The following is a 24,517-nucleotide window of genomic DNA, read 5'->3' on the forward strand; positions in this document are numbered from 1 at the left end:
TGTTTAGTCATTTTAGTAGAAGAATGTGTTTATTTTACATCGGAAGGGTGGGGGGGCTTCGCTTATTCAGAGAACTGTTTTTACCTTTATCATTTTTTTAAACAATATCCTTCCGATTGTTTTGTTCATTTTCATATGGCGGACGTTGCAACAGGATTTTCTGTTTGTTCTAGATGGGTAGTTAGATTTTTATACTTAATATCTGAGGACGCTTTTTATCCTTTGAGTATGGCTGAAAGAACAAACCATCAAGTACGGGAGAAAAAATAGTTAATAAAACAACTGCTCAGTGGGCATTAGATAAATCAAGTTGTAATACATATACGCATTCTGACATCATAGCAGCTTAAAACATTTTTCTTTTTAATTATTTTTTTCAACAAAACGGTTCAAACACCTGATAGTTTATTAAAATTTTTTAACTTTTCAATTTACAAAGTTTGAACAGAACAACGTCTGTCGGGTCCTATAGTTTTTTATAAAATACTTTTTTTTTAAATAAAATTTTAAGATTATCTAAAAGCACTGTGCTAAAGAAGAAAAGCATCAACATGTGAAAAATGTTGCAACACTGTTTACATGTGTATAATTAATCAAAATAGAAAAAATAAATTTAATAAAAAAAAAAACTTTACTTCAACCATCAGTTTGTAAAATAAAAATAATAATAATAACATTTATATGTATGTACATGTTTGTTTTTTTAATCGAAGGATACTAAATACTAATTAATTTTTTGTTGAATCAAAAATTAATAATTTAAAAGAGTAAGCTGTAAAAGGTATGATATGATCATATATATGTAAGTTAGAAGAAACAAAATTACTGAAAAAAAATATATATATCATCAAAAGCTAGGGTGAGAGTACTTAACTTAAACTAATTAGATAATCCTTTAGTGTTTCATTCAGTTTTACACACTTTGTTTTTCTCTATGCACTTTCATACTACATGCTATAGTGATGTTTCCTGAAAACTAGTTATTTATTGTCTACAAATGTATTCATCATAGTTTCTTGTTGAAGGTATGCTTAAAAAATTATTTTAGAAAATATTTTTTCCGCGAATCATTTGACAGAAATCAACCGATTATAAATAATTGGCAAAGTGACCGGTTACTGCCGATTAATTGGCACATCCCTAATTAATACTATTTAAAAATAATAGGAGACTATTTAAGATACTATTTTCCTTGTTTGGCGACTATTTTGCAGACTATTTTTCATTTAAGGAGCTACTAAAACTACTATTTTGAGGACCATAGCTCAGTGGCAGCCCTGCAGTAAAGCAAATGATCATATTAAAGCTTATCAAGTTGTTAAAATTTTCACTAAAAGATAGATCATATGAATGTTGTAGACAAATATCAACAAGCATTAACTTAACTTTTTAATAGCTAATTGCTTTCATTCATTCTTTTTCCTGGTTCCAAAATGGATGGAAAATCATTGAAAAAGAAAGAAAAAAAAATGCCCCCTCCCCTTTAACTGGTTCTTAACCCTGAAAGCTTTTTTTTTAGATTTCTCATTTATTTTATTTCATTTTTATCTTGATTTAATAATTTTTTACTGGAGTAATAAAATTCAGGCAAAAGTTGCTACTTTACTGCGCTCTTTGTTTTTGAATTGTTGCTATAGCTCTTTATTATTATTATTTTTTTTAAACAGGTTATTTAAAATATTTTATGTAACATAATTTTATAAATATTTGCAATCTTTTTAAGTTTTACCTTTTCTAACTTTTACTTTTATGTATATTTATTTATTTTTTATGAAAGAATATTAGTTGAATAATGTACTATAAACTAAAATAATGAATAATTTATATTTTAGTAATTCTTCTGAAAATGAAGGAATTAAAGCTGCAAAAGTTTCAAACCAAGAGTCCCCTATACAGACAGAAACACAAACTGTGTTAAATGAAGAAAATTCTTTAGTTGAAGTTTATAATAATGTTAATAAGACTGAAATTTTGAATCAAAAAAATATGGTTGCCAATAATTGTGATATAAAAATTTCTATTGTAGATACACAAAATTTCCCTTGTAATCAAGATTTAATTGTGAAAGAAGTACATTGTTTGTCTGAGAAACCAAGCACAATTTTCGAAACTGAAAAAGAATTTGCAAACATTGATGTTAACAATGAAACATTGATTACAAAAGAAATTGAGAAAGTGAATTGTTTATCTGATTCGACAAACGAGATAATACAGAATGATTTAAAACCAAGTGATGAAGTTTCAAGTTGTCAGCCATCAGCTCCGAATGAAATTGAAAACAATGATCTATCATCTGATTTAGAGAATGAAAAATCTACTGTGGAAAGTAGTCTGAAACAGAATGATGAAATATCTTGTGGTCAGTCATCAGTTCTGAATGAAATTGAAAAAAGTAATGATTTATCATCTGATTTGGGGTATGAAAAATCTAGTGTAGAAAGTAGTTTGAAACAGAATGATGAAATATCTTGTGGTCAACCATCAGTTCTGAAGGAAGTTAAGAAAAATGATTTGTCATCTGATGTGCCAAATAAAGAATTAATGATGAAAAATGATTTAAAAGCTAGTGATGAAATTTCATGTTGTCAGCCATCAAAAAATGAGCATACAAGCAGTGCTAAACAAGCAACTAAAATAATTGAAACTAAATTAGATCGTTCAATAGATAAATTAGAGGCTTGTGGCAAAGTTCCAAACAAAAAATTAGTTGCCGGTGCCTCAGTTTCGGTCGAGAAAAAAGTAACAGCTTCAAAAGTGAAAGTGTTTCGAAAAAATGTGAATGAAATGAGTGTTGCTCCTCAAGCTGTTACAAAAAGCAGCATAGCAGATGGGAATGTTTCAGTAAGCAAAGATGTAAAATCTGCTGATAGTTCTGTAAAAAATGATTCAACCACAAAAGAGGTATCCAAAGGGAAAGCTACAGAAAAATGTGCTGTAAAAAATAGCTCGAGTGTAAATGCATCAAAAACAGTTCGAAATGGAATGGATGCTAGTACTAAATCCAAATTTGTTGCTGAACGGGCTGCTTCTGGCAATGGAAATTCAGAAAAAGTGAGTCCTCCTTTAAAATCAGCTACTAATAAAACTGTAAGTTCTAAAGGGAGCATCATCAAAGATCTGACAAATACAAGTGATAAAAAGCATTTAAAATCTAATCACTCTGAATCAGCTATAAAAAGGAACATATCTTATGTTTCAGCCCTAAGTTCAAGAAATCAGCTGTCTAAACCTGCAAATACAGAAAAGAAACCCCCATGTCGAACTATTTCCCATGCTGTAAAACTACCTCAGAAGAGTGGATCAATGTCATCATTAAATAAAATATCTTCAAAAAGCTGGGTTATGAAAACATTAAGTGTTGAACAGATACCCGAGACTGTAAAAGCTAATCTTGAAGGTAAGTCAAGATTTTAGATAACAAGCTAGAAGTTATCCTAATATATGATAAAATTGAAACATTTCTAGGCCTTAAAGATCATTTTGATGTAGTGTTGCAACTTTGTGTTGCGGTACGAATTTCTGTGAGGATTTTCCCAATTTTAAAGTGTTTTTCCTAAAACCTGCAACATTTTCCAAATATCAAAATTTATACAAAAATTACTCAAAAGTCGGGATTATTTCTGTTTTTTGATTGTTACTAACAGATTAATAGTAATTTGTGTCCATCTAAAGTTTAAAAATAATTCATATGTGTCCGAAACATTTCAGAGAATAATTCGAAACAAAATTATGATAAAATTAGTGAGAGATAAGTCCATTCATAAACAAGAATTGTGCATTTGGTGCAACAATCACCACTAATTGTGAACAAAACCCGCCCCTTCATTGATATAAAGCAAGATCAAATCTAAGATTCTGTTTCACAATGACAAAACTCACTGAAATGAGAGGATACATGCATTGCATACTACATAGTCTGTAATATTTTAAACAAAGCATTCAATTTTTCCAAATTTTTAGAAAAATGTGAATGTTTTGTAAGCACTTTACATCAAGGCTCTAAAATTGTGGTGAGAAAAAAATTCAAAATTGCTTTTTTTGAATGTAATAACTATAAGCATATTTCAGCAGCTCAAGCTTTCTTAAAGCATGCAGGGTTTTTATTTCCAGTTGATGAAAATATTTGAATGTTTTAAATAAATTTGGTATTTTTTTCCTTTTAAGAACCTCCTAATATTTTTGAATGAAGAAGAATGGATGGAAAATTTAATGCTTACAAAGAAAATACAACCAATGAGTTACATGTTGAAGGACTATACTGAGTTTAATTTTAGAATACAAAGCAGAACATTATCGCAAAGCATTTGAAGTAGCAATTCGATGTGTGTCAGTTCCAACAATAGCATAGCTGCTGAACAACCGTTTTCTAATCATAAAAGTGTGTTGAGCGATTATTGACAAAATATAAAGAAAAATTATTTATACATGTTTATCTAAAAACCTTAATATTGTATAAAGGAAATTGTTGGAACTTGAAATCGCAGAAACCCATTTTAAGCTATGTTTTGGCTTTGTTAGACAAGAAAGTAGGTAAACAGCTTTCCTTCGGAGAATTTTTAAAGAAGTTATCTTGAGGACAATAGGGTAGGGGGTGAGTATTAGGGCCTCTCCATCAAAAAGTTTCCCATATTGAAGGCGAAAAAATGCAATTCTAAGCACGGCGTATAGTTATTTTTATCAACCTAATTTTATTGCTTCAATGATCTCTGTATCCCTCCCCTCCCCCCATTCCCAGGCTTATGCCCCTGGTTTCAAGTAACTGTTTTTGAAGTGCAGTGGATTTGCTAACATTTCTTAAAGGGAATAATTTTATACTCTCTAATGGTATACGCCCTAACGCTGCAGCTAAATGTATTTTTACAGTTAAAAAATATATATATATATACAGTAAAACCTCGCTATAACGATATTTTGGGGACCAAAGAAATATATTGTTGTAGAGGGATATATTGTTATATCGAGGGCCTATATATTTTGATAATACAATAGGTTCTTTTTATTTAAATGTTATAGTATATGCATTACCTAGGTGTAAATGTTTTTATATATAGTATATTTGTAATACATTTATTGGCAAGGTGTTAATTATGATTAAATATTACTATCAATTGAAATAAATTCCGAGAATAAGCTCGTAAACATATCTCAAATCCGTTTTTATCGAAAAACATCCAATATTTTTGTTTGTTTGGCCGCTTTTTTGACTGTTAAGTCAACCAACAAGGTATACATTGAGTCCATCCTCGTTTGTGGATGGAAGACTTTAAAAAAATGTCCGCAGAGATTCCATTTATTGGGATATTTGTTGCCCTCATCTCTTGAAACCACTTCAGGACGGCAGCATCAATGTTTTCATTAGTCACGACTTTTAGTCGTTTTCGCTTGGGATTAACTGAATTTGATCTCACAGCATCTTCAATATGTTTCCTCTTCTTGAGGAACATTGCAACTGTAGATTGAGATAATCCATATTTATTAACTGCATCAACCTGCTTCATTCCTTCATCAATATCGCTGATGACGTTGAGTTTATCTTGAAATTAAATTTGCTTTCTCCCTGCCATCTTAGGGAAAAATACACTAGTGAATAAAATCAAATCTTTCGTTTTCGTCGATCATGTGACAGTGATGACGCAATCAGACGGGAATGTTACACCTTTTCGGATCATCTTCATTTGCCACTCACTCAAAAAAAAAAAAAATTGAACATTTTCTGTTTTTTTACTTGGCAAACATTTTTAGATGTTTAGTTTCCTTCTTTATGTGCATGTTTTCTTTTCCCAAAAAAGAAAAAAAAAACACTGTGGTTTAAACAAAATAAAAGAAGAATTTCGGGGGGGGGGGACAGTTTCAGCTCTTTACTCCTTTGGTCTAGACGCCTTTTGATACAAGGGCGCCTTTTCTTTTTGTTCATATGTGTTGCAAAAGAAATTTATATGATTGTACTGCTGTTTTATTTATTTTGGAAGGTGCATTTTTGTTTTGACTTGTGAAAATGAACTATCTCCAGCGTGACGCCATTTTGGAAACGCATTGTTTAAAATGTAGCGCGAAACTTGGAGCTAACCATTTTTAAAGAAAAAATAAAGTTTTAAGTTTTTTTTTTTTTTTTGAAAATAGGAGGGGTTACTTTCATGATTTTACTGTACTTGAAAACCAAATTATCGTAATAAAGAGGGGTTGAAAACTTAAAAAAACATCGCTTTACAGAGGTTTATTGCTGTAGAGAATATCGCAATATTGAGAGGAGGATAACATTAATTCCTATGCGAGTTCACCGGGACCACGAAATATTATCGTTGTAGAGGGATTTATCGTTGTATCGGATAGCGTTGTAGCGAGGTTTTACTGTATATATATATATATATATATATTAACTAAACAACTAAATGAATATTTTAAATTGAAATTTTAGATATCCATGTAAATGTTCCTTTTGCTGGTATCATTTAAAAGTAATTACCTGCAATGATTTTTTCAAATGTTTATTTTTGTTTTATAAATATTTATTAAATTCTTCCATTATTTAGCAGGCATGTATAACTATTTGCTTTCTATGTATTTTCATAGAAGACTCTGATGGATGGGAAACAGTACGTGGCAGAAATAGGTGCAGAAATTCTCCTGCTAAGAAGATTCCATATAGCAATGAAAAAAAGGAGAAAGAAGCAGCTCAAATTGCAAAGATGAACCAATCACGGATCGGAGGTTTTCCATACAGTACTAAAAATAGTTCTCGAGCTCCTCTTAAAGGTCCTCAAAAGTCCACTGTAGAATCACAAAAAAATAAAGAAAACAAAAGTATTAAAAAAGTTGAAGCAAAATTGTGTAAACAAGACAACTCATTGAAAAGCTCTGAAGAAATGAATGCTGTTAATGCAACTTCAAATGTTCACAACAAGGAAAACTTAAAGCAATTATCAAAAGTTGATAAGAATGTAGTCCTTTCAGATTTTAATGATGATAAAAATGAAGACATAAACCACATTACTATGAACAATTTATCAACAAAACAAATAGAGATCAAAAGTAAACAGTTCAACAGAAATCAAGAGTTAAATACACTAAAGTTGGACTTAATAACAAGTTATGACAACATAAGTAACAAACCAAGCCATACTGTTTCAAATCGGCTGAGAAGGTCATCCAGTGTTCCGGATATAAGTTCTGATAGTTCAGAGATGTTTAATTCAGTGAGCTCCTTTTGCAATAGTGATGAATCTCTTTGTTCAGAGAAAGGCAAACCTATGTTTAGTAATACAATGAATGCGAAGTCCATTGAGGTATCCTGGAAACGAAATGGTAAAGTAACACGTTCATTTAGTAATGACACCTCAAGAAGATTAAATCATAGTCTTGATGGAAGTGAGAACGGAACGACATCTGACGATCAAGATGGGCATGTATGTTTCTTTTATTTATTTATTTATTAGCTTTAGTTATAAAAATTAATAAATAAAGCAGTTTTGCTAAAATTATATGGAAGTTTTAAGAATTAAAAAAAATATATTTGCTATGCATTTTGTAAAAAAAATTTTTCTTTTTACTTACCCTAGCTTAGAGGCAGTAACTTCCTGCAAAAGCAAATTGTAATTTTTACATACTTGAATAACAATGTAGTTTTTGAAATGTTGGGTTAAAATGAGTTCTCATAAAGACTGAACAATTGCTGAAAACTAGTCATAGTGGTTTCAGGGGGGTCCTTTTACATAAGAACCAGCAAGAATAGTGTCAGAAGCCTTTTCAGGTTTTTTTTTTTTTTCTTTTACCGCCCATTCTAATTATTGGTTATACTTTTGTGACTTACATTGTTATCTTTCATTTATCCAAGACTTTTATTTAATATAATGGAATATTTATAATTAATAAATTAATATTTACATGTTGTTAAAGTGAGTGTGTTACAAAACTACTTGTAGATTTCACACGCTTTGTCAATATGTTGAAATATCGCTATTTTACTTAGGTGTAGTTATAATTTAAGAACTTTTTAGTGACTATTTTAGCATTTTTTTTTCTGGATTATATTTTTCACATCTTGGGCTGCTAAAGCTACTATTTCTGATAATCTATTTAAGTGGCAACCCAACTCATATATGGGCAATTTCACGTCAAATCAATCAAAAGAAATAAGTTTTTGACCTCACCATTTCGGATTTGAACAAAAATTGGTGTGAGAGAGACATATGACTAGATAAGTAATCCTGCAAATTTTTAGAATTCTTCTGGAAAATTTTTACAAAATATAGGGTTGTTAAAAAATTGAAAAGTACGAAAAAACCGAAAAGTTGTGACATACAAATGACTGTAACTTCTCTCCTAATTAGAGTAGAATAAAAATTCAAAAACCATTGTAAAGTTAAAGAATGGAGCTTTCTACTGATATATGACTTTCTTACGACAGATTTAAGTTTCAAGGTCATTCACCGTGACTTTTGACCTTGAATATCTCAAAACATGCTCCCTTAGAATTTCTTCAAAAAAAAAAAAAAAAAATTATAGCTCTAACATTGTTCTTCCACTGTACCAAAACTTAGAGTGGGATCGCAATTGCAAGGTACTGATAAAAAAATCAGGAATGTTCTCATGTTTTACATTTTGGAATTCCATAGGTCAGGTCAGTGACTTGCTTGACCTCCTCCCCATTTCTGATATTAATGAAACTTCGTGTGAAGAACACATATAACAAGATAAGTAATCCTTCCAATTTTCAGAAATCTACTTCAAAAATTTTACAAAACACAGGGCTTTAAAAAACTTAAAGTGAGAGATAAAGGGAAAGTTGTGACATGCAAATGACTGTAACTTCTATCCTAATGATAGTAGAATAAAAATTCTAATACCATAGCAAAGCTAAAAATTAGAGCTTTCTATGGATGTAAAACATGATTTTTTTCACCACAGGTTTAAGTTTCAAGGTCATTCACCGTGACTTTTGATCTTGAATATCACAAAACACAAACCTTAGAATTTCTTCAAAAAAATATATCTTGTAGCTCTGACACTGTTCTTCCGCTACACCAAAACATAGGTTGGGACCGCAATGGCAAGAGACAGCAAAAAAATCAGGAATGTTTACATATTTTTGTTAGATGCTTTACATTATTTCTGTCCTAATATTATTGTTTGAATTTTTTGAACGTATTCTTCATAAAGTATGCATAAAATTCGACAAGTTTTTTAAATAAGAGCTAGAATATGTCAGAACTTTTATTTGAAAACTGTTAGTTTTATCTTTACTTAGCAACAGATCTTGGGGGAAAAAACAGCAAGTTTTAGCCTGTGACAAAGCTTTCCGTATAATGGCAGTTTTGTTTTGACTTCATGAATAATGCGTCCAAAAATGAAAACAATAATATTAGGACAGAAGTAGTGTGAAACATTTAACAAAAATTCAGGTGACTCTCGAAAACTCGAAGTCCCAAGGGACCAGCCAATAGCTTCGAGTTATCCATGGTTCGAGTTACAGGAAGTTGTATGTAAATATTCCTGATTTCTTTTGCAGTACCTTGACATTTTGACCCCACCCTAAGTTTTAGAGAACTATTCTTAGAGCTATAATAGGTATATTTTTAAAGAAATTCTTAGGGGGGGGGGCATGTTTTGAGACATTCAAGGTCAAAATTCACAATGAATTGAACCATTGTGAACCCTTGAAAACGTTTACACCTTTGTCACATGGTGAACTTTGAAACCTAATCATGTCATAAGAAAGACATGTTTTATACCAATGGAAAGCTATATTCTTTAACTTTACAATGGTTTTTTAATTTTTGTTCTACTATCATTAGGATAGAAGTTAGTCATTTGCACGTCACAACTTTCCGTTTATTTCTCACTTTTTAAGTTTTACACAGTCCTGTCTTTCGTAAAGTTTTTGAATTAGAATTCTGAAAATTCGCGGGATTACTTATCTTGTCTTATGTGTCCTTCACACGAAATTTCATTAGAATCGGAAATGGTAAGGAGGTCAAAGAGGTCACAGACCTGAAATATGAAATTCCAAAATGTAAAACATGTGAACATCCCTGATTTTTTTTTTCAGTTCCTTGCCATTGAATGCCAATTAATGTTAGAGTTGCAAAATATATTTTTTTGAAGAAATTCTAAGGGGGTATATTTTGAGATATTCAAGGGTCAAAAGTCACAGTGAATGACCTTGAAACTTAAATCTGTCGTAAAAAAGTCATGTTTTATAGCAATAGAAAACTCTATTCTTTAGCTTTAGAATGGTTTTTGAATTTTTATTCTACTATAATTAGGAGAAAAGTTACAGTCATTTGTATGTCATAACTTTTCGTTTTATTCATCCTTTTTCAAGTTTTTAACAGCTCTATATTTCATAAAATTTTTCAAGTAGAATTCTAAAAATTGGCAGGATTACTTATCTTGTCATATGTGTCCCTAACGCCAAATTTCGCTAAAATCGAAAATGGTGAGGTCAAGAAGGTGATTGATCTGACATGGAATTGCCCATATGTAAGTAAAGCTAAGGCTCAACTTCTATCATGTACATATTGACATATGAAGGTTTTCAACTTTGGATGTCATATTTGCTGCAAGTTACTTCTTCCTTTTATAAGTTATTAGTTTTTGTAATTATTTTTAGACCTCTCATGATGAAGCATTTGATATCAGTTGCCAAGAGCTTAACGATGCAGAATGGAAATATAAAAGTAGATATGATTGTTTTTTTTTTCTATTTTTGATTGAATTCAATTTTTTATTAAGTTTATTTTATATTCTAAATTTTTATTTATTTATTTATTTATTTATCTATGGAAATCTTTTTAATGTTTTACATTTTTTGAAAAAAAAAATCGTGTCATAGTTTTAGCACAACAAGTTCATAAGCTTGAATTATCATGGGGAGAACAAATGGATTTATTTGATATGGAGCTCAGAACCCCAGGACGAGCTTTAGAGATGCATGAAAAATTATCTTCACCTTTTCGGAAAAAGTATGTTTTCTCTCACCTTTTTCAAAATTAAAACTTTGTTCATTCTGTATTATTTAATAGTTGTATGACAACATATGAGAACTTCTTTCATTTTCTTCTTAGATCTCTTTTGGAATCTATTCGATTGTGTAAAGAAAAACATTTAAAAGCTCAAGAACAGAGAAAAAGGTTACTAGTAGAAAAATCCCAAAAGTATAAGGACATAGAAAAGAAGGTATGTTTTAGTTTTATCACTAAAGGAGCATTCAAACTTATCACATTTGACTTTTGAATGAAATTTATCAATGTGGTTAGTTTATTTGCTCTCTTTTCCCATCCCCCCCCCCTCTATTAGCTGGATGCAGTGTCTAGTAGCACTTTAGACATCAGAACTCATTAAGTGCTTTATAGTGTTTAATTTTATTTAAATTGCATTATTTTTCTTAAAATAATTAAAAGCTCTGAATTCCAAGTGAGATGGTATTTCTTTTAAGTAGACATTAGTATTTGTCAAATTAAATCAATGTAGGAGTTCTACCCATTTCATTGACTAAAAATCAAAAATAAATCATTAAAGTATGAAAATGCAAAAATAAGTATATTTGTGAATTTGTGCTCATTTCAATAGGTGTTAAAGAGCTTATTTTAATTGAAGTAATATCATAAACTGTTTTTAATGGGTTCAAAAATTAGGTAAGTATTTAGGATGAATTTGAGTACTTTTGTAATTCATGGGTGTTTGAGCAATAAATAATTGCAACTGTAAGTACAAGATTTTCCATTTTGATGAAAACATTTAACAGAAATCAAAATAAGGACTGTTTTATACTTTCTACTCTTGATTTTGAAAATGAAATATTGTAACAAGAACATTTATTCTGTTACACTTCTAAAAGGAAATCAATCCTCTTCAACATGCATTTTGTCTATGGGTCATTCCATATTAAATCAACAAATGGGCCGTGCCGCACCATTTTTGATTTTGATGAAATTTGGTTGGTAATATGTACCAACATTATGCACTCCAAAACAGTTTGTTTTATTTCTTGAAAATTTTTTTTCTATGAGATATAGCCCTTTGTTTGCTTCACATATGCGTAAAATTTGCCTTTTTTGATCTTTCTTCTGGAAGCTGTAGTGGATTTATTTATATTAGTCGAAAGATCAAATACGGCTTATTGTAAAGCTAAAAGAATGAAATTTTGTTTGTGCATAGTGAAAAGCTATTTATTTTAAACCTAACTAGAAAAAAAATCTAAGTAGAAAAAAAATCAAGGTCAAAATACGGTCAAAAACTGCTTATTTGGTTATTTTGGGCATGAAAATAACAACAAAGGACTTTCAGTAACAGGCTAATTTTTTTTTCTGTTGCAGTTAGGTATACATAGTAGAAGCAAAAGAAAAATTAAGCTACTACTGATAGTCTTTCATTATGGAAAAATTGCTTAAACTTGAGAAAAAATGAAAAATGTACTTTTTCACCCTCCAAAAAAGCCCGGTAGGTAAGGGGATAAAAATCTAAAAATGCTATAGTAAGAAACCGTCACATTGTCTTTTAAAACAAAACAAAAACTGTCTTGTTATTCCAAGGCAGAGCGGAGATATAAACGTTTGAAAGCTGAAACATTTAGGGTTTTTTTTTTGCACCAGTTTATTTGCATTAAATAAATCTCTTTGTGAAATTTGTTTATTTTTAAAAAAACAAAATTGCTCTCAGCTAGCAGACGACATTTTCCAATAAACTGCTACAGTAGAAATTGATAGAATTAAACACAAAACATAATTAAAATAAATCAAATAACCACTTGATAAAATTTTACATCGCTAAGTTTTTACATTGTCCCTTTAAAGCAAAACAGAAACTATCCTTTTATTTCTTGGTGAAAAGCAGATATAAGCTTTTGAAAACGACCCTCTGCATGCTATTTGATACAATGTTTAAAAAAATTAAAAAAACATACTAGTTACCAAATGAAACACAATCGAGGTAAATTTAACTGAAATATAGTGAAATAAAATTGTTACAATAAATAACGTTCGGGTTTAAGTAAATAATCTTACACAATATAATTTTACACAAAAATTGCTTTTAGTTTTTACTTAGTGTTTATAGTTTTTTGTCTAGCGTTTTACTGGAACTTTTTTTGTTGACAGTAACAGCCTTGAATTCTTCTGACAGAGATGTCAAATGGACATGAAAAATCCCGAGGTTGACAGAAACAAAACTGTGCAATGTTCTTGTTTGTGGGACAGGAATTGCAAGTTCAAACCTTGCCTGCAATTGATGTTTAGTGTCTTCAATATTTTGCTTTGGAAAAAATAAAAATTCAATATTTTTGATATTTTTTGAGCAGTACTCTAACATATCTAGCGGATTTTTAGTTTGGTTTTCTAATGCTACTTGAAGACTAGCTTTTCTCACAATCCTTTTAACAGCCCCACCAATACCGTCACATGGTCCCTTTTCATGGCATGTGGCGAAAAAATGCCACTCAGCTTTCATTCCAAAATCCTGCTGGTGGTGACACAAGTTTATGAAATTTTTCTTGTTCTTATGCTGGGCAGCTGACCCATCAGAAAAATAAATTATTCTCTTCAGATCAGGAAAGTATGCCTTTAAATTTTCAATTACTAATTTCTGGAAAGCGTGAAGAGCTACAGTACTATGTTCTAATGAGTCACTAATTACGCAAAAGCAACGGTTTTTCAACTCTTCATTTTCTTTAAAGTATAAAATAAAGGGATGAACTGTTGCTTGGTTGTTTGACCAATGATATGCTTGTACTTCATCTCGTATAATGAAAGAAAAATTTTCAGAAAAATTCCCCATTAATATGCACTTTCTATTGAAGATCTTTCTTCTTTAAGTTCAGGAATGTTGTTATTATGTTAAGTTTTTTGCTATGAAATGATGAACTTTAAGTTTCTTTAACATTTCAAGTAACTTCTCCAAATATTCTGCAAAAGGAAGAAGACTGGTTGACAGCTCGCAGCAGTCGGTAGATACCCATTGTGAAAATTTTAAATCTGTTTCATCCTTTTCAAAATCTTTCCATCCTGCTTCTAGTATTTCCCGCAGCTTATCAGTTCCTGGACATTCACTACACTGAGCAAGGATACAAGACTCTATCTGTGTTGCAGACCATACAAGTGAGGAGATACTTGTAGTTGAGCATTAGTTTTACATTCTGGTGGATGATGCACACACATACAGAATGAGTTCTAGATGCTCCGGCTTGAATACTGAATTTAGGTCTCAGATCTGCAACTTTTGAAAACCCTATCTTTATATAGGGATATTTTTCTTTGAAAGATCTATAAAGCTCTTTAAGGTTGCATAAAATTAACCTTTTTTTGGACATTAAGTTTTTCTCCGTCAGGTTTTCTGACTGATATGCAGTCTCTTTGTCCGGCCATAATTCTACTGTTTTCCTCATTTTCGTAAAATTGATGTACAGTTTTGATTGAGATTCCCTCTGGATTTTATCAATACTTCAACTACTAGGAACTAAACTTAAAATGTTTACTTTTTCTTGTGTAGAAAATGCAACTTTCATTTTTTCTTTTAGCTTGTGAATTAGTTGTTCATACTCATAGCTAAATTACAATGCAAGTTTTGTGAGAAATTCTCATTGTCAGCAGAAATATTCAAGTCAAAAGCTTTACTTAGTTTTTTAGCTGCAGATTTAGCTACTTTACTAACTTTCTCTTTAAAATTGAATCCCTTTCTTCAACTGAACGCTTCTTTGCATTTATTGGAGAAATGTTAAGGGCTATGCAAGCTTCATTTACTTCTTTGACGTGAGCAGGTTTTGGTTCAAAAGTGCCTAAGCACTCATTTTCAATGTCACTATCTGTGTTTTGTTTAGAGGTTCTAATTTTGTCTAAACATCTTGAACATAACGCTTTTCCTGGAATTAGTTTCAGCTTAGAATTACACATTGAAAGTTCAATTGATATTTGTCTTAGGGATTTTTTAATAGGTTTTGAGTGGATATTGCAGGGATCGGAGCAAGATTTTTCATAAATATAAAAATATCTGTTTAAAAGCTTTTTCCTATGAAAAGTACAAACATTCTCTATGTCACTGCATCCTGTTCTGATTGAAAATAATTTTATATCTTCATCTGTGAATTCAAGTACTGAATGAAGTGGTTATTTGGTTTGATTCAAATCGGTTTTGTGTCTAATTATATCGAGTTCTACTGTATCAGTTCAATGAAAAAATATCGTCTGCTAGATGAGGGCAATTTTGTTTTTTTAAAAATAAACAAATTTCACAAAGCAGATTCATTTAATACTCATAATGCTCCAACATGCAAAAAAAAAAAGACCAGAAAAACTTTCAGTTTTGAAATGCTTATATTTCCTCTACGCCTTGGAATAACAAGACAGTTTTTGTTTTGTTTTAAAGGACAATGTAACGGCTTCTTACTATAGCAGTTTTAGATTTTTATCCCCTTACCTATTGGCCTTTTTTGGAGGGTGAAAAAGTACATTTTTCATTTTTTCTCAAGTTTAAGCATTTTTTTCATAATGAAGGACTATTAGTAGTAGCTTAATTTTTCTTCTGCTTCTACTATGTATACCTACGTACAATAGAAAAAAAAATAGCCTGTTTTTGAAAGTCCTTCGTTGTTATTTTCATGCCCAAAATAACCAAAACAGCAAGTTTTAACCGCGTTTTGACCTTAAAAATTTTCTAGTTGGGTTTAACTTAAATCGTTTTTTATTGTGCACAAACAAAAGTTGATTTACAATAAGTCGTATTTTAGTTTTCTACTAATATAAATAAATTCACTACAGTTCCCAGAAGAAAGGTCAAAAAAGGCAAAATTTACTCATCCGCGGAGCAAAGAAAGGGCTATATCTTTGGGAAATTTTTTTTTCAAGAAATAAAACAAACTGTTTTGGAGAACATGATGTTGGTACATATTACCAAGAAAATTTCATCAAAATCTAAAATGGTGCGGCACGGAAGTTTCTGAAAATTTGTTGATTTTATATGGAATGACTCCTATATTTTCTGCATTATTAAATGTCTTACATTTATTACTAAATGAGTTATATATTCTTTTAATAAGCATGTTGGCGATGCAAGGTGGTAAGGTACTTTCCATCTTAGCCCTCTATTTTAACTTGCTCTCATGATAATAAAGCTGAAAATGAGTGCAGCATTGATACTTTCCTAGATATTTTTTCTTGGTACTTTTAAAGCACCATAAGTTCACTTGGTACTCTTTTAAGGATTAATTAAACATTATGTCCAGGAATTAGGTCTAAGTCCTTGCCAAAGGCAACTCTGATGCAAACTTAATCAATCACTCTTGAACAATTTCTTCATCAAACGGCACGAGAAAACTTTTACATTTCAATCCCACATCCAATCCTCAATCTGAGAAAGAACTGTACTTTTTCTGTATAATTTACTGAAAAACATGAAGTAAATAAAAGTAATAATAGTAAATGTGTTATTGTATTCAAACATTTTTTTTTTTCATCGCTAGAGACTTGAAATGAAAGCACTGCTTGAACAGAAACAAGAGAAACAACGTATTCTCATGGAACAAAAGCTTGAAAGAGCAGAAGAGAAACGAAAGAAAAGGTTACAGATGATCATTCGCAAAGCTCATGATGAAGAAGAAAAGGTACAAAGTTTAATTTTTCTTGATTCTGGAACAAAATATTTTTTATTCATTGTTAAATCTACCTTGTAGCCAGGGCAGCCAATGTCTAAATTTAACCAAAATTTAGTTTATGATAAAAATCTGTCCACAAAGTAGTAAACTTAGTAGATATAATAGCATGAGATAGTAGTATCTTGAAGTGTTCAAAATTTTGCTAGACTCTGGCAGGAAAGCTAGATAAAGCAAGAAGAAATCAAGAAACCTTATGACTATTTTTTTCAAAACTGATGTATTTGAAGCTAGATAGAGCCAGAAAAAAATTAAGAATTATTGCAACACTTTTCTCAAAACTGATATTTTTGTCTTTGATTGCGTTTGTTCTGAAGTTTAGAAAGAAAAAATAATTGCATTAGGTCTTTAAAATAAGTTTTGTTTTATTTCATCGCTTGTTTTCTAAGGGTTAAAGATTAAATATGCATTATACATAGATTGGTCTTGAAAAGAAAAAAGAAAAATACTTAGAATGTTATGATAAAAATAAAAAGGCAACAACTCTGTTTTAACCGAACATGTTATTGGTTGAGGTCCACCCCTCTCCTGCCATGTCAAATTTTCCCAGGCATGGCTTTTGGGGTGTCTCTAAAAGCTATGTACAAACTTGGAAAGGAGGTAGAGAGTACAATAACTAGAAAAATAACCTAGGGACCTGTAGTCCTAAATGAAATGCTGACATCCTACATGAATTCAATGCCAGATTGTGACGGATGTGAAGTAGCTCATAAATTTATTAAACAAAGACTTTTTTTCACTACATTTTAGATTTTAAGAAAGGTTTAAAGCAGGTTTAAAGCTGCGACTTTAATGCACATGCCCCAATGACAAGGCAACAACGGATAAAAGTATGGCAGAATGGCTCATAATTGAGACATTTGGTACAGTGTCATTTCGACACATGTATTGCAGCTGAAGCCACTTGAAACGTATGCATTTCAGCAAGAAGCTCCTCTAAAAAACTGAATTTTAGTTCAAAGTCTTATTTATGTAATAAGTTATCATTTGTTACCTGTTTCGCATTTTTCAGTGTCCGACTTTCTGTGCATCTAGCCTGACAACATAGCATTCTTGACCATATGTTCCAAAGTGATTCTTGCTGATGTTAGTGTTATCTACCTTGTCTCTAAGTTTGTACATGTCGTTCTGGGACATCCTGTATATGTTAAGTGTATATCCATTAAAAAACTCCAAAGCAGCCTTTCAGGAACAACAAAAAGAGTTTCAGCCCAGTACCGGATAAACTGCCCTCCAGCCTGTTACTTTGAATATCAAAATGATTTAGTAATAAATTTAGTAATCAACCAAGAGTAACTTTGTTATTGCCAGTAAGTTTCTAGAGTGCTAATTGGCACTCTCCAAATGTTAAGATTGGTGTTAACCAATTGTCACAATAGACAGGGTTCGTACGGGTCATGGAAATCCTGGAAAGTCATGGAAAAAAATAGATTTCAGACCTGGAAAAGTCATGGAAAATTAAGGTTTTCATTAAAAGTCATGGAAATTTATTTCAAGTAATGGAAAAATGTCTTGAGCTGAAAGAAAGTAACAGAAGCTAAAAGAACATTAGAAATCTTCAGTGACTTAACAGTATTGCATGTAAAAGCTATTTACACTGGAAAACTGAACCATCCCAAAAAACGAATCTGAGTTTTGGAATCCTATTGCATCCGCTTGTGTTACAGCCTCCCAAATTTTTTTTGCAATGTGGTTTTACTGCTGGGACATCAATTATTTAGAGTTCACAATTAATTTCAGTGCATATTGTATTTTTTTAGAACTGGACTTGCACGTTCTAGATTTTGCCACGCCCACTCAAAAAGTATAATTAAATTGCATATAAGTTCGTTTCAACCACTCAAAAAAGAAAAAAAATCATTATTCAACTTGTCAGAGTTTATCTTAGTTTGTTGATGGCTTTATCTGGCAATCAAAAAAACAGAAGGTTTAATCAGGCGATAGAACAAAGAAATAGGGAATTCTAATACTTAAAAAAAAATAAATTTACTGAAAAACGAAGCCTTACTTCAATAAACGAAAATACTGTCAAGTTACATAGATTATTAGATACGCTGTTGACACCAAAGTGCTATATTTTTATGAAGTAAATTTATTTTTGAAAACTTTTTAATGACTCATTCAACCTTTTTCCCATTTATTAATATTCTGCCCTATTTATTACTACAGTAAAACCTGTCTAAGTTGAACACTTTTTTAAGGCACGGAATTTGCCCTTATCATATAAATCAACCTTGTAAGGTGACCACCTGGTTTAAGTTTACCATTAAAGTAGTGCACCTCAGGTCAACTTACTCAGGTTTCCCTGTATTATGCTCGGTTTATTAAATATTTATTAATTTTGAACATCTATATATTGCATTCACTATATTTTTACCTTACTTAAATTAAAAAGATAAATAAGAATAGTTATTAGTTTCTGTACTTTGCGCTGATGTCTTTTCTGTCACAAGGAAATGTTTTGATAAGATAGTGGCATTCACATAATAGTTTTGCCAATACCCATTGCAGAAAATTGGCAAATAGTACTATTCTCTTCGTCTAACAAGGTCATGAAAATTTTTATGAAGTCTTGGAAAAGTCATGGATTTTTTTTATCCGAATAGAGTATGAACCCTGAATAGAATATTTATTATTGTAGAAGATATTACATGTACTCAGGATTGTTGTCACCTTCAACTCGAATTTTACTTACCTTAAGATTTATAATCTTAAGAAAATCACTTATATGATCTTTCATTTTTATACATATCACAGTATTAAAGAGAGATTATACTGTATATTTCATACATAATTAAACAAGTTTTTCATTTCTCACAGGTATTTTTTATTCTCACTGTATGCTTGTGTTTTTATGTTATTTAATGCATTTTGGATGATTTAAAAGTTTTGGTTTCTGTAAAATTTAATTAAAATTCAAATAAGTTATTTTTTTACTGTATTCTAAAATGTATTTTCTCATAAGTTTTTAGAAAGCTTTTGCTTAAAATATAAACATTTAAATGGTTGTGAAAAAACAATTTTCAGTTCAGAACCAATCTTTATTCTGCTGTGATGAGTTGAAATGCTTTATTTTTAGGTGAATGAAATAGCATTCATTAATTCTCTAGAAGCTCAAAACAAAAGGCATGACCTCATATCCAAAGAAAAAGATCATGAAGCTCGGTTGCATGACATTCAGGTATGTTGTTCTAAAAAATCTAAAAGTTTTCTAACATTTATACTGTCAAGCTTTTTACGATATCAACCTCGGACTTTCTACTGTGTGTCTAAACCGTGCAACTTCATAACTGGAATTGCTTCAAAACACAGAATTAAACAATAAAATGTAACGTTTTATAGCAAATAAGTTAATGTTTTGACTTTTCAAACCTGATTAAGTTAACCTAATTTCACATTTAATTACTACAAGGCTAAGATTATGGAAGAAAAATGAATTTATTTCACCCTATATATGATTTCGGTTAATAATGAGTTTGGTGGTAGTGCTTCGTGTTTCCATGCTGCAGATCTGGGTTGAGCATGGTCAACTCAGCCATTCATCCCGTCAGAGGGTCAATGAAATAATTACCTAGCGTACATGAGAACTAAACCCTGAGGGTGTTAATTTTGGCTGACCATCTAACTGGAACACTTGCCTTGAACCCTGATCCTTCGTTCACAAAAACTGAGATAGACACAGTCGAGCTTTGCCCCTATGGATTGTTGCTCTTCTGTTCGGCATGGAATAAATCGTCAAGATTTTGAAACCACATCAAGATGGCTTGCTGAACAACAGCATTGTTTCTGAACTGCTAACCTCCCAAGTGTTTCTTTTAAGGTCAAAAGAGACAGAAATCACTCGATGAGAGGTCGGGACTGTCAGGAGGGTGATTCAATACCTCTCAACTCAAAAACCTCATCACACTTCTTGTTTCATTGATGGGACATGGATTAGACAACGGAACCATCTTCTAACTGACATTTCAACTGACAACCTTCTTCTAACTGTCCTGTTAGTTGATGCCCAACTCCATCGACCGGCACCGTTTGAAAGCTCTGATCATCTTCGCTATCATCAGCAGGATTTTTATTCATACAAAAAAGCTATACACCCGGTCAGAGCTCTTGTTACCTTACTTTTTCAACCGCCTATGTATTTTAGTAGTTTTTTTACTGGAAGCTATGGAGGCCTAGTGGGTTCATGCAATAGTTCATTCCCTGAATCCAACGACATCTAAATGAGCCATACAAGAATCACAGACTTCGTCAATAACCCTCTTCCAATATTGATTTGCTCTTCAAATGGCCTTGTCTGTCTTAAATGGCTGTATTTTAGAAGTTTTTTCCCCAATCATGATTCAAATCATTTTTTATGCTCTGATATAAAAAACATTTCTCTGACTTCATTAACCCAGAGATCTGTTGGGTAAAAAGTGACCAAAATCTCCAGAATTATTAAATAACCTTTTAACTAATTAACTTATCAAAAACCAAGTTCTGAGGTGCATAACGATGACAAAAATTACCTCTGTGTACCAAATTTCATCTTTCTAGGCTTTACTGTTTTCTTGGGAAGAGCGTCACAAACACACGCACACAGATCTTATTTTGTTATAGGTATAGATTATATGTTTGTCAATGTATCATGTCATTTCAAACACTTATTCTCATGACTTTCTTTTTATAGGAAGAACGGCAAAGAAGACAAGAAGAAAAGGCAGCTAAAGAAGCTGCTGCTGAAGTATGCTACACACTTAAAATTTTCTTTGAAATATATTTATTAGTTGAAGGCTTGTCCTAAGCTTAATTTGTATCCCTAATGTATCAGTCAAGGGTGATAGTGTTCCAGTTATACCCTCGAATTACAGTATTTTTTTGTGTGTTAACAGTGGAAATCCGGTATTGTCCAATATGCTTTTTCTCCCCAACTCCGATTCATTATTATTATTATTTTTTAATTATTTTTTTGCCTTACATTATTTCATCCTTTTTGGGATTATGTCAGTGATTGTTAAAGCTATAAATGGTGCAGGCCTACTAAAATGCTATTCTAAATTTATATTACTTTATATTTTGAAGTGCAGTTTTTATGCTTTTGATGACAGTATAAAAATCACAAATAAAAGTATTAATCAGTTTCAGTTTTTACACTTTAAAAATGAAATTAAAAAATTTTCAAGTAAAATTCTATGTTCTTTATAATAGCTAAAAGTCAAAAAGTTAAATGCTGAATCCCTGGATTCATTTTATTTTTGCTTAAATTACATAAAGTTCCAATTTGTAGTGTAGCGCGCTGTTTTTTTTATTAAGAAGTGTAATGAGTAATGTGATGCAATAAATTGGTATTTTGTAGCAATTCCTGGCAACTACTTTTAACTTTAATTTGATAAGCAAACAAGGTTTTAAAAAATGTGGCTAGTGCTAATAATCTTACTAGAGTATGTCAGCGGAAGCAATGACAAATAATAAAGTTCCTAAAAATACAAGCTTATTTTGACACCATATGATTTATCCATTTAACATCAACAACTTAGAGGAAATTAAAGAGCTTTGAATGTTAGTGATAGTAATAATAATAAAAAAAAATCAAATATTTGATACATTTCTGTCTGTTTTTGCACACTTATGTCCAAAAGCATGGACCAATAACTCTTAATAAGTTTTCATGTTTGAAAGAGCTAACTTGTTATCCTAAACTATTTTTTTTTTTGTTTCTTTCAATCTTTATTTTTTTTTTTTTTTAAAAGTAGTTTTAGTTCACTACAAAAACAATAGTTTTTCCGGGCACTGATAGAGTTATTAATTACGTTTATTGTGTACCATAATTCTAAAGTCATTTTACTTAAATAAATTCTTTTATTTGCCATTTTTATACTTTTGAATTACTTTATACTTTTCAAAATTGCAATCTCTTTGCATCCGCTATGATAATTGAAATTTCCTCAATTTTTGATATTTACTACGCTCGATTAAGAGATAAACAAATAAAATTTCTCACTATAAGTGTAATGTTTAGAAATGGGCAAATCCACTCTGGTTGACTCGCTGCATTGATGACTTTTTTTACAAACTTATACATTATTTCACTTTTACAAGGCAATTTATAATTATATGAATTGTACTTTGGTTTTAGTCCTCAATACTGTTTTTAAATTGCTTGTGTTCCTCCCCCTTTTTTGTTAAAATTTGAAATTATTCTTGAATTATAATTTACATAGATATTTTTTGGACTTTTACGTAACTTACTTTTTTTTTTTTGGAGAGAGAGAGAGAGATAGAATTATTTCTGTCACTGTATCATCTGTGCTCTTTGTTTAACACTCCATGCATGTGCAATTGATAAGGCCTTTTCTTCATTTTAGGAAAGAAGAAAAATTCTTGAAGCTGAAAGGCAAGCTAGATTGAATGAAATGCAAGAAAAAAGAAAACTAAAAGACCATAAAGTAGAGCAGTTACTTCTTGTAAAAGAGAAAGAAAGACAAGAACTTGCTAATCAAAAAGCCAGGTAATTCTGCTTCGAAATGAATACCAGCATTTGAAATAAGTTCTAATTTTCATATGTTTTCCAGTATTGGTTTTCAACCAATATTTGGTATCAATGCAAGAAAAAATCTGCTTCAAGGTGCTCACATCTTTTGCATTAACAAAGGGGTGACTTATAAACATTTGGAAGTGCAAATAACAGTAAAGAATTATTCTGCCATGTGCAGGTAAACGACAGTATCTGCAGAAATGTGTTTTCGAGATATTTGAAGAAATGTGTTTCGGATTCAGTACTAACAATAGAGAAAAACTGGAATTAGACGTTTTTTCAGCGGAAACCGAATAAGCAAGCTTGTACAATAAAGCTAACGTACAATAGAGGACAAAAATACAAAAAAAAAATGAAAAATGAAAATTTTGCAGTTACTGCCCTTTACCTGCACACGGCAGTATTGTTATTTATGCTTCTAATGCTAATATTTTTATTCATTAGTTTAGGAAAAAAGTAATTTCTATTCGCTCATATATCTAGTGTTTTAAGAAATATAATGTTTATCATACTAATTGTTTCTATAGTAATTGAAGCTATCATTCCATATCAAGCAGATTCAAACTGCATGTTGTTCATGCATATTTATCTGAGTTGTTCAATTACATTTCTTATTAGATGATCAATATTATGCCAGGTTTTGTTTATTAAATACATTATTATTTATAAATTGCATTTTTAAAAATTCATGTTTGTTTTTAGAAATTGTTCAAACAGTGGGTGGTTAGGAAATTTGGCACTTTTTGAGGAGAATTTCTAATCGAATAATATCCCCTCTATATTTCCTTGAATATTTGCAGAGTGAGTTTTGAATAAGACTAATATACTATTTCAAACTCGAACGATGTTTATTGGACAACAAGATGTAAATCTAAAACAGTCTGTAAATGATAAAATGTACCAAAAACATAACAATTAGTTCCATAACACACTCAGCTACAAACTATGGCACACCATGTGCTATGTGCTACTATGTACGAGATGACTAATATAATAATGATGAAAACAAAACTGCATGACTGTTATCAACTAAAGCTTTGATATAAAGCTATAAGTCCATTAGGAAAAAAGCTGCTACAAGCTCATGATATTGCAGATAGGCAAGTGGCACGAACAAGCAAGTTCGAATGCCAATGAAGCAACTGCCCACAATGATGAGAGATAAGCAAAGAGAGCGAACGTAAACCGCTAGCGGTTTAAATATCCCAAGGTCATTAGCATATCCGAGTCACGTGAACAGACACTTGTCACTGCTATTGCTGAGCACACGTGCCATCAGATTCCATCTAGAAGCTTCTATGTGATGTCATCCACTACAGAGTTGAGCTGAGGTGAATGACAGTGAAAACAAACATTGTGTTGATTTG

The 24,517-nt window shown here is 31.0% G+C and overlaps 1 protein-coding gene across 3 annotated transcripts in view; it reads left to right on the plus strand.

Moving 5' to 3' along the window:
* Window positions 1–24,517, plus strand: part of LOC129235273 (S phase cyclin A-associated protein in the endoplasmic reticulum-like) — a 64,753-nt gene that overhangs the window by 15,341 nt on the left and 24,895 nt on the right. For all 3 annotated transcript variants that reach the window (XM_054868989.1, XM_054868988.1, XM_054868990.1), the window contains exons 6-14: window positions 1,833–3,397; window positions 6,571–7,403; window positions 10,610–10,676; window positions 10,832–10,961; window positions 11,064–11,175; window positions 16,448–16,588; window positions 19,716–19,817; window positions 21,306–21,359; window positions 22,981–23,123. In XM_054868989.1, coding sequence (XP_054724964.1) covers window positions 1,833–3,397; window positions 6,571–7,403; window positions 10,610–10,676; window positions 10,832–10,961; window positions 11,064–11,175; window positions 16,448–16,588; window positions 19,716–19,817; window positions 21,306–21,359; window positions 22,981–23,123 — 3,147 coding nt within the window. The remainder of the gene's footprint in view (window positions 1–1,832; window positions 3,398–6,570; window positions 7,404–10,609; window positions 10,677–10,831; window positions 10,962–11,063; window positions 11,176–16,447; window positions 16,589–19,715; window positions 19,818–21,305; window positions 21,360–22,980; window positions 23,124–24,517) is intronic.

This window comes from Uloborus diversus, chromosome 2, assembly GCF_026930045.1.
Source record: "Uloborus diversus isolate 005 chromosome 2, Udiv.v.3.1, whole genome shotgun sequence".
NCBI lineage: Eukaryota > Metazoa > Arthropoda > Arachnida > Araneae > Uloboridae > Uloborus > Uloborus diversus.